The 12,315-nt window shown below is 40.2% G+C and overlaps 1 protein-coding gene across 2 annotated transcripts in view; it reads right to left on the bottom strand.

Annotated features, from left to right (window-relative positions):
- The window catches only part of Nemf (nuclear export mediator factor), a 51,442-nt gene that overhangs the window by 10,502 nt on the left and 28,625 nt on the right, over positions 1 to 12,315 (bottom strand). For both annotated transcript variants that reach the window (XM_013012323.1, XM_013012324.1), the window contains 9 exons: positions 10,824 to 10,927; positions 9,772 to 9,834; positions 7,773 to 7,885; positions 5,859 to 5,916; positions 5,137 to 5,195; positions 4,928 to 5,048; positions 2,688 to 2,964; positions 1,659 to 1,701; positions 726 to 775 (listed from right to left, as the gene is read on the bottom strand). In XM_013012323.1, coding sequence (XP_012867777.1) covers positions 726 to 775; positions 1,659 to 1,701; positions 2,688 to 2,964; positions 4,928 to 5,048; positions 5,137 to 5,195; positions 5,859 to 5,916; positions 7,773 to 7,885; positions 9,772 to 9,834; positions 10,824 to 10,927 — 888 coding nt within the window. The remainder of the gene's footprint in view (positions 1 to 725; positions 776 to 1,658; positions 1,702 to 2,687; positions 2,965 to 4,927; positions 5,049 to 5,136; positions 5,196 to 5,858; positions 5,917 to 7,772; positions 7,886 to 9,771; positions 9,835 to 10,823; positions 10,928 to 12,315) is intronic.

The following is a 12,315-nucleotide window of genomic DNA, read 5'->3' as shown; positions in this document are numbered from 1 at the left end:
TAATTCAATTTATTTTATATGTTTATGTATAAAGGTCTAATTCATGAACTATTTTGCATAATGACATATTAGCTCCCTCAACCCAAAAATCATAATTACAGATGCATATCAAAAACTGAAGATTTGTGCTAAATCTCAATAATTTTTTTTGGGGGGGAGGGGTCTGGTTGTGGGGCCTGAACTCTGGGCCTGGGCGCTGTCCCTCAGCCCTTCAGCTCAAGGCTAGCACTCTACCACTTGAGCCACAGCGCCACTTCTGGCTTTTTTCTTTTTGCTTATGTGGTGCTGAGGAATCGAACCCAGGGCCTCATGCATGCAAGGCAAGCGCTCTACCACTGAGCCACCTTCCCAGCCCCAAATCTCGATAATTTTAACAGAGGAAAGCTTTAGAATCTTTTTCTTTTTGTGCCAGTACTGGGGCTTGACCTCTTGAGTTCATGTTCAAGCTTGGTTTTTTTCTCATGGCTGGACCTCTATTACTTGAGCCATGCCTCCAGTCCTGGCCTTTTGCTGGTTAACTGCAGAGAACAGTCTTACAAATTTGTGTACCTGGGCAAGCACTGAACCATGATTTTTAATTCTCAGCCTCCTAAATAGCTAGGCCTATAGGTGTGAGCCACTGGCAGTCAGCTAAAAGAAAGCTTCAGAACAGTGAAGTGGTAGCTAAGTTAACAATTTTAAAAAATATTATAAACATACTTGAAAAGAATAAAAATATGTTTTACCTTCTTTCCTTGGCTGACAAATGTCTCCGGCTCTGTGATTTATTGTCATTCTGTTAAAAACAAGGAAACACAATAACATGATTAAAAATTTTCAATAGGTAAAATTAAAATACAAAAGCCAGGTGTCTCTATCTCCCCTCACGAGCACCCGAACTCTGCTAGCGTGCTTCCTCCTTTCTCCTTGTCTGCTTGCTTACTTACTCAGTAAAGCTCAGCCAAGTTTTCTTACAAAACAACAACAACAACAAAAAGCCAGGCACTGTTGGCTCACACATGTAATCCTATCTAGGAGGCTGAGATCTGAGGAACTCTTTTATTTATTTATTTTTTGGGTTGATCAAGTGGGGCTTGAATTCAGGGCCTGGGCACTATCCTTGAGCTCTTTTGCTCAAAGGCTAGTAGTATTCTACCACTATAAGAGTCTCACAGATTTTCTTGCCAGGGCTGGCTTTGAACCACAATCCTCAGATCTCAGCCTCCTGAATAGCTAGATTATAGGCGTGAGCCACCAGCATGTGGCTACAAGACTGTTAACTCCAGTAGTTACCAAAAAACCAGAAGTGGGGATGTGGCTCAAACTGGTAGGCCACCAGCCTTGGGCAAAAGAGTTCAGGGGCAGTGCCCAAGCCCTGAGTTCAAGCCCCATGACTAACAAAGAAAAAAAATTTTTTCAATTTAATTAAAAATTATTTTTTACTGGACTTTGAACTCAGGGCACTCACTTAGATTGATTGCTTGTCTGGTGCTCTACCACTTGAGCCATGCCTCCAGCATTTTGCTGATTAATTGGAGATGGAGGATTTTTCTGCCTGGACTGGCTTTGAACGGCCATCCTGCAGATCTCAGCCTCTTGAGTAACTAGAGAGTAGACATAGGCACTCAGTAAAAAAATTATTGGGGAAAACATTTTCACAAACTTCAAAAACAGCTTACTGAATTAGTAAATTCCTCTTTTGAAGCCAATTTCGGGAGGGACCTATGGAGAAAAAAGAATAAAAAAGAATCTATTAGACTGTGAAAGGCATTAATTTACAAGATACCAAAACATTCCCCCATCATACTTTCACTTATACTCCTACCATCTTTAAAAAATAACAATAGAAAAAAATACAGTCTTGTCATCTTTTCAAATAGCGCATACAACATGCCTACTTGTACACTTTTAAGTAGGTACCATGTGTTGAAATATTAGTATATGTCAGAAACTGCTAGATGTTTGACATGTGTAAAATCTTCACCAAAACTCTGCGAAGAGCATACTGTGTTATTTTCACTTAGAAGGTACCTGAAGATTACATGTCATTGCATTAATGGCACAACCTAAGACGTTGTCTGAACTCTAAGCCTTTTTTTTTTTTCTGTCAGTTGTGGGGCTTGAACTCAGGGCCTGAGCCCTGTCCCTGAGCTCTTTTACTCAAGGTTAGTGCTCTACCACTTTGAAAGCCACAGCGTCACCTCTGTTTTTTGAGTGGTTAGTTTGAGATAGTCTCATAGGGACTTTTCTGCCTGGACTGGCTTTGAACCATGATCCTCAGATCTCAGCCTCCTGAGTAGCTGGGAAAATAGGCGTGGGCCACTGATGCCCAGCTAAGCTATTCTTTTTATTACCCTAAAAATAATGTTTTTAAACTATAAATTCTTTAGCTGGTGATCAGTAACACACTCAAGACTAGCCTTCTTTCCCCCTCCCCTCCTTGACCCCCAACATTCTTCCTGGATGGGATAGCCTTTGTTATGTTATTAGCATGAAAAACCTTTGCCTCTTTTCTGGTTGGTGTTTCTGGAACCCAGGATTTTGCATTCTATCACTGAGCCACCACTCCTAGTCTCTGCTTTTTTCTATTTTGACCTATTTTGGACACTTTGCTGTTACATATTTTTGTACCCTGATCCTGGGAATTTCTCTAAGGAGAGGCTCAAGCAACTGATTTTAATGAAACTTAAAACATTATTTTTATTTACCTTTGGGATTGAAGATGGGTTAAGTCAATGGTAGTATCAGGATAATATAATGTCTCTTCCTCTTCATCCTTCATTTCTTCAACAGACCCTTGATCTTTTATCACTTCTTCAGATTCTCCTTCATCTTCAGAGCTTTCTTTTTCAATGAGCTCATTTTGTTCATCTCCACCACTCTGAACAGCAACAGCCTCTGGGTTACCCTGAGTCGTGAGCTCTACATCTATTGGCGTTTCATGTAATTCCTCTCTGTCTTCTTCACTGCTGCTGCCATCTCCTTCTGAACAATTACCAAAATGGAAGTCAGGATGGGGACCCCAACAAAGTTATGGTATTGACTTGAAAACTTCACAAAAACATTTCAGACTTTCCCAGAAGATCACCAGAATAATTTCTCATCTCCAGAAGGTACTACTCTGATTCAGACAATCTGCACCATGAGCAGGATGTGGGATCTCCAAGATCTTTTTCCCACAATAAATTTCTTATATACTGCTACCATTTGACAATGAAAACCATAAATTGCCTTTCTTAGGTAACTTTAGAAAGCAAGACAATAAGTTATATAAACTCTGCAGCTTTCCTAACATAAATGAAAGCTAACATAATGTTATATTATGCTATGTTATTAGCACATAACAAGTGCTCACGCTTTCACAAAAATACTGCTACTTAGTAGTAATACTACGATGAGTAACCATCACAGTGTGAGGAAAACAAAAAAATAATGGATACAAAACATGTGTGACTTTGTATAGTGTGTGGGACATGATGAGGATCCATCAATAGACTACTAGCACTGTAGGTATAAATGAAACCACATATGACTCCTAAAAAGGAATGATCCAGGAGAGGGAAAAAACTGTAAAAGCAATTTAGCAAGTATTTTTGCTTTAGCTACCTCAGGTAAGCTGGTAAATGTATTCTAACTGTAATTGCTCTCTACTTAAAGCAAATATATAATTAAAAATATAATAAAAAATCTCATATGAGAAACAGAATGTTATAGGTGTCCATCATTCCTAATTTCTCAATTCAAATTCAAATGCTAATTTATATACACCAGTCCATTTTTGTTAGATTTTACACACTACCCACTAAATACTGAAATTGTACTAAACATACACTAAAGTATGCTAGTTATAAATCCTATCGAGTATTTTTTTTTGGGGGGGGCCTCTGGTCGTGGGGCCTGAACTCTGGGTCTGGGCGCTGCCCCTCAGCTCTTCAGCTCAATGCTAGTGCTCTACCACTTGAGCCACAACACCACGTCCAGCTTCTTTTTTTCCCCTGCGTATGTGGTGCTAAGGAATCGAACCCAGAGCCTCAAGCATGCAAGGCAAGCACTCCACCACTGAACCACCTTCCTAGCCCTTTTTTTTTTTTGAGGTCATGGGCTTGAACTCTGGGCCTGGGGCACTGTCTCTCAGTCTTCAGCTCAAGGCAAGAGCTCTACCACTTGAGCTACAGCACCACTTCCAGTTTTCTGGTGGTTAACTGGAGATAAGAGTCTCACAGACTTTCCTGCCCGGGCTGGCTTTGAACTGTCATCCTTAGATCTCAGCCTCCTTAGTAGCTAGGATTACAGGTGTGAGTCACCGGCACCCAGCCTATCAAGTACTTCTTAATTCATCATAATAAGTATGTTTAACATGTGAAACTGACAACTAGTATCTTTTTTTTTTTTTTTTGCTGATTGTGGGGCCTCTCTGGGCCTGCGTGCTGTCCTTCAGCTCTTCAGCTCAAGCCTAGTGCTCTACCACTTAAGTCACAACACCATTTCTGGCCTTTTCTGCTTATGTGGCACTGAGGAATCGAACCCAGGGCCTCCTGAATGCAAGGCAAGCACTTTACCACTGAGCCACTTTCTCAGCCCTAACTAGTATCTTTTTTTGGTGCGTGCGTGCGTGCGTGTGTGTGTGTGTGTGTGTGTGTGTGTGTGTGTGTGTGTACATGTACCAGTCTTAGAGCTTGAACTCAGGGCCTGGGTCCTTAACCTTTTGTGCTCCTGTACTTCCTGCTTTTTTTTGTGATTACTTGGAGTTAAAGAGTCTCATGGATTTTTTTGGCCAGGCTGGCTTTGATCTAAGATCTAAGATCTCAGGCATCAGCCACCAGTCCTTGTAGTATTTTTTTTAAATTTTGATTTTCCCCAAAGAGACATGATCATCTAAATAAGGATTTAGAAGTAAAACAGACAATAGAAAACATCACAAGCCAATTTATTTGAATATGTGAACTACCTAGTTGGTCCATCTCTTCTGATATGAGTTCACTTGTGCAACTTGCCAGCGTCTCAGTGTCTTCATCCTGCACTCTGACTTTTCGTTCACCCCGATGTCTCCAAATACAAGTCTCATCTACCTACAGAAATAGTTATTTTCAGTGATGAAACTTTAAGGAAGATTTATAAGAACTAAAAAATGAAGCAATCCAAGGAGATGAAAAGTACCTTAAAGAGGAAGCTAAAGCCCATCATTAGATATGAAGGAGGAAGGAAATTCTTTTTTCCTATAAAAAATAATATATATCAGTGTTTCAAAATCAGTTCTCTTTTTCACTTTTGTCTGAAAAATAATTGACACCAGTGATTATATTTATTTAGGAACCATAAACAGGAACAGTAATCTAAAAGAATAACATATATGTTTATTTTCATACTTTGGATTAGTCAGGCACTGGATAATCTTTTTTTTTTTTTTTTTGCAAGTCCTGGGACTTGAACTCAGGGCCTGAGCACTGTACCTGAACTTACTTTATTCAAGAATAGCACTTTACCACTTGAACCACAGCGTCACTCAGAAGTGGTACTGTTTTCTATGTAAGTGGTACTGAGGAATTGAACCCAGGAATCCAGGGCTTCATGCATGTTAGGCAAGCACTCTACCACTAAAACACATTCCTAGCCCCTGAATAATCTTTATAATTTTATAAAAGGGTCAAGGTATACTTTCTTATTCTTATAACTAAACTATGTTAAAGTACATTTGTATCAGTGTATATGAAGATGACATGATAATTGCTCAATTTGTCATTCCAAGTCAGAAAGTTCCTTATGTCCTAAGTTGATATGTTATTAAAGTAATCAGTTTTTGAGCCTATTTGTATATGGTATTCAGACCTGTCATCATAATTCACTGACAAGTTAGGTACATTTTCACATCAGGTCATTACCTCTTATCATAAAACTTCCTGTTGTCAAATATTCTCCAGTTGGTGCTGTTTTAGATACCTAAGGAACATAATAGTATGTTATATTCATTTCTTCTTTTTTTTTTTTTTTGTCGGTGGTGGGGCTTGAACTCTGGGCTTGAGCGCTAACCCTGCGCTCTTCAGCTCAAGGTGAGCACTCTATGGTTTGAGCCACAGTACCACTTCCTGTTATATTGATTTCTTAAGAAATTTTAGGCCGGGTGCTGGTGGCTCATGCCTGTAATCCTAGCTACTCAGGAGGCTGACATATGAGAATTGCAGTTCAAAGCCAGCCCAGGCAGGAAATTCTATGACATTCTTATCTCTAAGTAATCACAAGAAAACCAGAAGTAGCACTGAGGCTCAAGTGGTAGAGTATTAGCCTTGAGCTGAAAAAGTTCAGGGATAGTGCCCAGACCCAGAGTTCAAGCCACACGACTGACAAAAAAAGAAAGAAATTTTAGGGGTTTTTTCCTACCAGAGTAGCCATATTTAAATAAGTAGCATTATGGCTTCCTAACACTACCCTATTATATACTTACAAATCATTATTATAACACTTGTTACTTAATATGAATGTTTTCCTACCACTTACATATAAGATACCTATTAAAATATATTGTAAATATGGAAGAAGGTAACAAATCCACTCCCCACACAACTAATGTAACATAATAAAATTTTGTTTTTGTGACAGCTCCGGGGCTTGAACTCATGGCCTGAGCATTGTCCCTGAGCTTTCAGCTTCATCCTAGTGCCATACTACTTGAGCTCACAGCTCTGCTTCCAGCTTTTTTGCGTTGATTAATTAGAGATAAGAGTCTCACAGACTTCTCTGCCTAGTCTGGCTTTGAACTGCAATCCTCAGATCTCAGCCTCTTGAGTAGCTAAGATTATAGGTATGAGCCACCGGTGCCCAGTTTGTCCCTAAGCTTTTTTGCTCAAGGCTAGTGCTCTACTACTACTTGAGCTTATAACTCTACTTCTAGCTTTATGGTGGTTAAAGATAAGAGTCTCATGGACTTTTCCTGACTAGGCTGGCTTCAAACCTTAATCCTCAGATCTCAGCCTCTTGAGGGGTTACAGGCATGAGCCAAGGATTTGTAGTTAATTTTTGTTGTTGTTGTTGGTTGTGGGGCTTGAACTCTTGGACATTGTCCCTGTGCTCTTCAGCTCAAGGCAAGCACTCTACAGCTTGAGCCACAGCACCCCTTTTGATTTTCTAGTGGTTTATTGGAGGTAAGAGTCTCAAGGCCTTTCCTGCCTGGGCTGGCTTTGAACTGTGATCCTCAGATATCAGCCTCCTGAGTAGCTACGATTATAGGCACGAGCCACTGTTGCCCAGCTAAATTTTTTTTAAGTAAATTTTATTAAGATAGGCATTTTATCTTCCTTTTCCTTTTTTTCTTATATTTGTGGTACTCAAGACTGAACCAAGGCTTTGTACATGCTAGTCAACAGCTCTACAACTGAGCTACATCTCCTGCATTATTCTCATTTTCAAGATCTGACACAAAGTATAGCTGAGGCATGGCACAGATGGTAGAGTACCAGCCGATGAGCGTAAGTGCATTTGATTCCTGGTCTCAGGCAAAAACAAAAAGAAATTTTAAAAAGGAACCCAAGTTGGCATGGGTGACTTATACCTCTAATTCTAGCTACTCAGGAGGCTGAGATCTCAGGATTGTGGTTTGAAGCCAGCCCAGGCAAGAAAGTTCAGGAGACTCTTATCTCCACTTAACCACGAAAAAGCTAGAAATGAAGCTGTGGTTCAACTGGTAGAGTGCTAGCTTTGAGCACAAAAGCTTAGGGACAGTGCCCAGGCCTTGAGTTCAAGCCCCAGGAACAGTAAAAGAAATTTAAAAAATACATTAATAAAAGGATCATTCCTATTACCTGATGATGGTACACCCACCAAGCACTAGTGATAACTCGTGCATCCCAAGCAGCACTGTAGCAAAGTGCCATTGTGCCAGCTTCGGTCAAGGTCCGTGGAGGGATAGCTTCTCCTACAATAACAAGCTAAGGTTCAGTACCAAAGTAAAAACAGACTACTGTGTAGTAAGGCTAAATTATCTTAAGCAATAACACCTCATCTTATTTCAGTATTATAAGTCACTGCATATATGTTTAGCAAAGCTTCAATAAAAGCAGTTACTTTTAATAAAATGTATTTACATGGCAGGTTTTGAAATTGCTTACATAATAAAAACAAAATAAAACAAGTCATAGGCTGGGCGCCGTTGGCTCACACCTGCAATACTCAGAAGGCTGAGATCTGAAGATCGTGGTTCAAAGCCAGCCCGGGCACAAAACTCTGTGAGACTCTTATCTCTAATAAAAACCACTAGAAAAGTGGTGCTATGGCTCAAGCAGTAGAGTGCTCGCCTTGAGCTGAAGAGCACAGGGAAGGCACCAAGGCCCAGAGTTCAAGCCCCACGAAGGACCAAAAAAAAAAAAAAAAAAAAAAAGCCATACATGATATATCTTTCCAAATAAGTAATTGAGAAAAATATGAAATTTGGAGACTTCCAGAATTCAGATTACCTAATCATCAAAAAGAAGAACATATTGATGTATTCTTACAGCTGGGATTCAATATTCTAATTGGGATGAAATTCATATAACATAAAATTATTTTTTGTGTGTCGGTCATAAAGTCTGAACTGTCCGTAACTGTTTTTGTCTTTTTGTTTTTGTCAGTCCTGGGGTTTGAACTCAGGGCCTGGGCACTGTCCCTGAGCTTCTTTTGCTTAAGGCTAGCACTCAACCACTTGAGCCACAGAGCCACTTCCAGCCTTTTCTGTTTATGTGGTACTGAGAATTGAACCCAGGGCTTCATGCATGCTAGGCAAGCACTCTACCACTAAGCTACATTCCCAGACCCCCTGTTTCTGATAAAGACTAGTGCTCTACCACTTGAGCCACAACTCTATTTCTGGCATTTTGGTAGTTAACTGGAGATAAGAGTTTCATGGAGGGCTGGGAAGGTGGCTCAGTGGTAGAGCGCTTGCCTTGCATGCATGAGGCTCTGGGTTCGATTCCTTAGCACCACATAAGCAAAAAGAAAAAAGCCGGAAGTGGCGCTGTGGCTCAAGTGGTAGAGCGCTAGCCTTGAGCTGAAGAGCTGAGGGACAGCGCCCAGGCCCAAAGTTCAGGCCCCACGATCAGACCCAAAAAAAAAAAAAGTTTCATGGATTTCCTGACCAGGTTGGCTTCGAACCTGGATCCTCAGTTCTCAGCCTCATGAATAGCTAGAATTATAGGAATGAGCCATCAGTGCCCAGAGAAAATTCTTAAAAAAAAAATAATGTACAGGGCTGGGGGTTTAGCCCAGCGGAAGGGCATCCGCCTGGTGCGCGCAAGGCCCTGGGTTCAGCCCTCTGGGTTCGGTCCTCAGCCCTGGAAAAATAAAAAGCTACAAAAAAAAAATGTACAAAATGTAGGGTTGGGGTACCCCAGTGGCAGAGCACCTGTTTAACTTGCCTATCATGAGTGAGGCTCTGTATTCAATACAGAGCATCACTACCACCAACAAAGGGGGGAGAAAAAAATGAAAAAGAAAAAAGCTTCATATATATGATTATACCATTTTCATGGAATACCCTTTATTGTTATATTCTTTTTTTTTTTTGGTCGGTTGGTCCCTCAGCTCTTCAGCGCAAGGCAAGCGCTCTACCACTTGAGCTACAGCGCCACTTCCGGTTTTCTGGTGGTTTATTGGAGATAGGAGTCTCACGATCTCTCCTGCCCGGGCTGGCTTTGAACCACGATCCTCAGATCTCAGCCTCCTGAGTAGCTAGGATTACAGGCGTGAGCCACCAGCACCCGGCTATTGTTATATTCTTATACTAAAAGATTTTAAGGAATGTAAATAATAATAAAAATATATTACCTGTTGGATTCTTAATTACACAGCTAGTAGCTCCATGAAGATCAGCATGTACATAAATGTCTCCTTAAATAAGGACAAATAACAAATGATACATTAAGTTCTACTTCTACCCCTCATCAATATATATATATGTGTGTGTGTGTACACACACATATACACACACACATATGTATGTATATATATATATTTTGGTGCCAGTCCTGAGACTTAAACTCTGGGCCAAAGTGCTGTCCCTGAGCTAGTATGTTCAAGGATAGCACTCTACCACATGAGCTAGAGCTCATGTGGTAACTGCACATGTGGTTAACTGCAGAGAGTTTTTGTGGTTAACTGCAGAGAGTCTCATGCACTTTCCTACTGGCACCCAGCTTTTCTTCCCTCCTTTTAAGAAAGTCTATGTCACTGATCTTAAACTTCTGTGACTCTAGCAATTCTTCTGCCTTAGTTTCCTGGATATTTGTGGCTATAAACATGCTTTCAGTCCTATTTCTAAATGTGGAAAATGTTTAATAGAGTTTAGCAGTGAAAAATTAAGTTTTTTAAGCTTGACTTGCACTAACTTTGAAGAATCTAATACTACAAATTAGCCTAATAATGTTACTTTAGCAATATTCACCCAGAATAGCAAAGCACATCTTTAGCAAGCCATAAATCAGTAAATATTTCTATTAAAAGGCAGGTGCCTTCCTGCTTGAAAAAAAAAAAAAAAGGCAGGTGCCAGTGTCTCACACCTGAAATACTAGGTACTTAGGAGGATAAGATCTGGGAACTGTGGTTCATCAGCCCAGGCAGAAAGCTCTGTGAGATTCTTAATCTCCAATTAATCACCAAAAAGCCTGATGTAGCACTATAGCTCAAGTGGTCGAATGCTGTCCTTGAGCAAAAAAAAGCTTAGGTACAGTGCCCAGGCCGTATGTTCAAGTCCCAAGATGGGTACACAAAAAACAATAATTTCTATTCATTAATCCTGTCAAATTAATGAGCTTAAGATGAAAATAACTGTAATACTAAGATGACTGACCAAAATTTTTTATGATTTTCATCTTACCTACCTGGTGTCAAGTATCTTTTTACAATTATTTCATTCTGTTGTTGATCTCGTCCACCTATAATTAGATAGTTCTCTGAGCTAATGAACCATAGAAATTTCTCAAACCTACCAAATTGAAAGAAAACAAAATTAACATTTCTTTCTTTATAGATGTATAAATTTATGATTTTTACAAATAAAACACAAAACTATCATACTTATGTAGGTTACGATAACTTAATTACTTTTAAAGCAACAAGCTAAATTTTACCAAGAACTGGAAGATAATAAGATGGTCTTAGAAGAAATTTAATTCTATGCTTAAAAAGTTTTATGCAATCTCTAGGCAAACAGGCACATGCCTGTAATACCAGTTACTTAGGAGGCAAAAAAGACTGAGATCTTAGGCTGACCCTGGCAAAAGGCCCAGGCCTTACCTGAAAAATATCTAAAGCAAAATGAGTTGGCACATAGCTTGAGTGGTATAGCTCTTAGTTCTTGCCTAACAAAAGCAAGTCCCTGACTTCAAAACTCTGATATCATTAAAAGAGTAGTTATCTGTTTACTCCATATAGATATGTTTCTTAAATTCAAGGTTATCTTAAATAATGTTATACTAAACAAAGTATAAAATGTCAAGTGGTCCTTAGGTTTAGCTTGCTTTCTTCCTTTTTTTTTTTAAAATTTATTGTCGGTTGTGGGGCTTGAACTCTGGGCCTAGACTCTCCTTCAGCTCTTCAGCTCAAGGCTAGTGTTGTACCCCTTGAGCCACAGCACCACTTCCGGCTTTGTCTGTGTATGTGGTGCTGAGGAATCGAACCCAGAGCCTCATGCATGTGAGGCAAGCACTCTACCACTGAGCCACCTTCCCAGCCCACTTTCTTCCTCTCCCCGCCCACCCCTTGTTACCTCCCTTTCAATAGATACTGAAAAGGTTTTGAACCACTGGTAAAATAGAAAAGTGTGCCAGGAATGTGGTACATATTTATAAGCCTAGTAATCCCAATACTAGGGAAATTGAGGCAGGAGTATCTCAGATCTCAATTTCCAGGCAAGCCAGGTTTACCTAGTAAATTCAAGGCCAGGATGGTGTACACGCCAAGATATTATCTCACTAAGACAGACTGAGGTGGGCACCAGTGGCTCACACTTAGTAATCCTAGCTACTCAGGAGGCTGAGATCTGAGGATAGTAGTTCAAAGCCGGCTGGGGCAGGAAAGTCCTTGAGGCTCAATTAACAACCAGAAAACTGAAAGTAGAGGTGTGGCTCAAAGTGGTAGAGTGCTGTCCTTGAATAAATGAGCTCAGGGACTGTGCCCAGGCCCTGAGTTCAAGTCCCATGACTGAAAATAAAAGCTCAGCGATAACACCCAGGCCCTGAGTTCTAGCCTTAGTAGCAGCACACATGCATATACACACAGAAAAAAGAAAAAAAAGAACGAGGCAGTTATTAACTGTAGGGAAGACCAAAAAAATGAGCAAGGAAGGAAAACAATACTAGATGGCTCAGCAAT

This window comes from Dipodomys ordii, unplaced genomic scaffold (assembly GCF_000151885.1).
Source record: "Dipodomys ordii isolate 6190 unplaced genomic scaffold, Dord_2.0 Scaffold16, whole genome shotgun sequence".
In the NCBI taxonomy this organism is placed as follows: Eukaryota; Metazoa; Chordata; class Mammalia; order Rodentia; family Heteromyidae; genus Dipodomys; species Dipodomys ordii.
The sequence above is the reverse complement of the archived record's forward strand: the minus strand, read 5'-3'. Positions and strand labels throughout refer to the sequence as shown.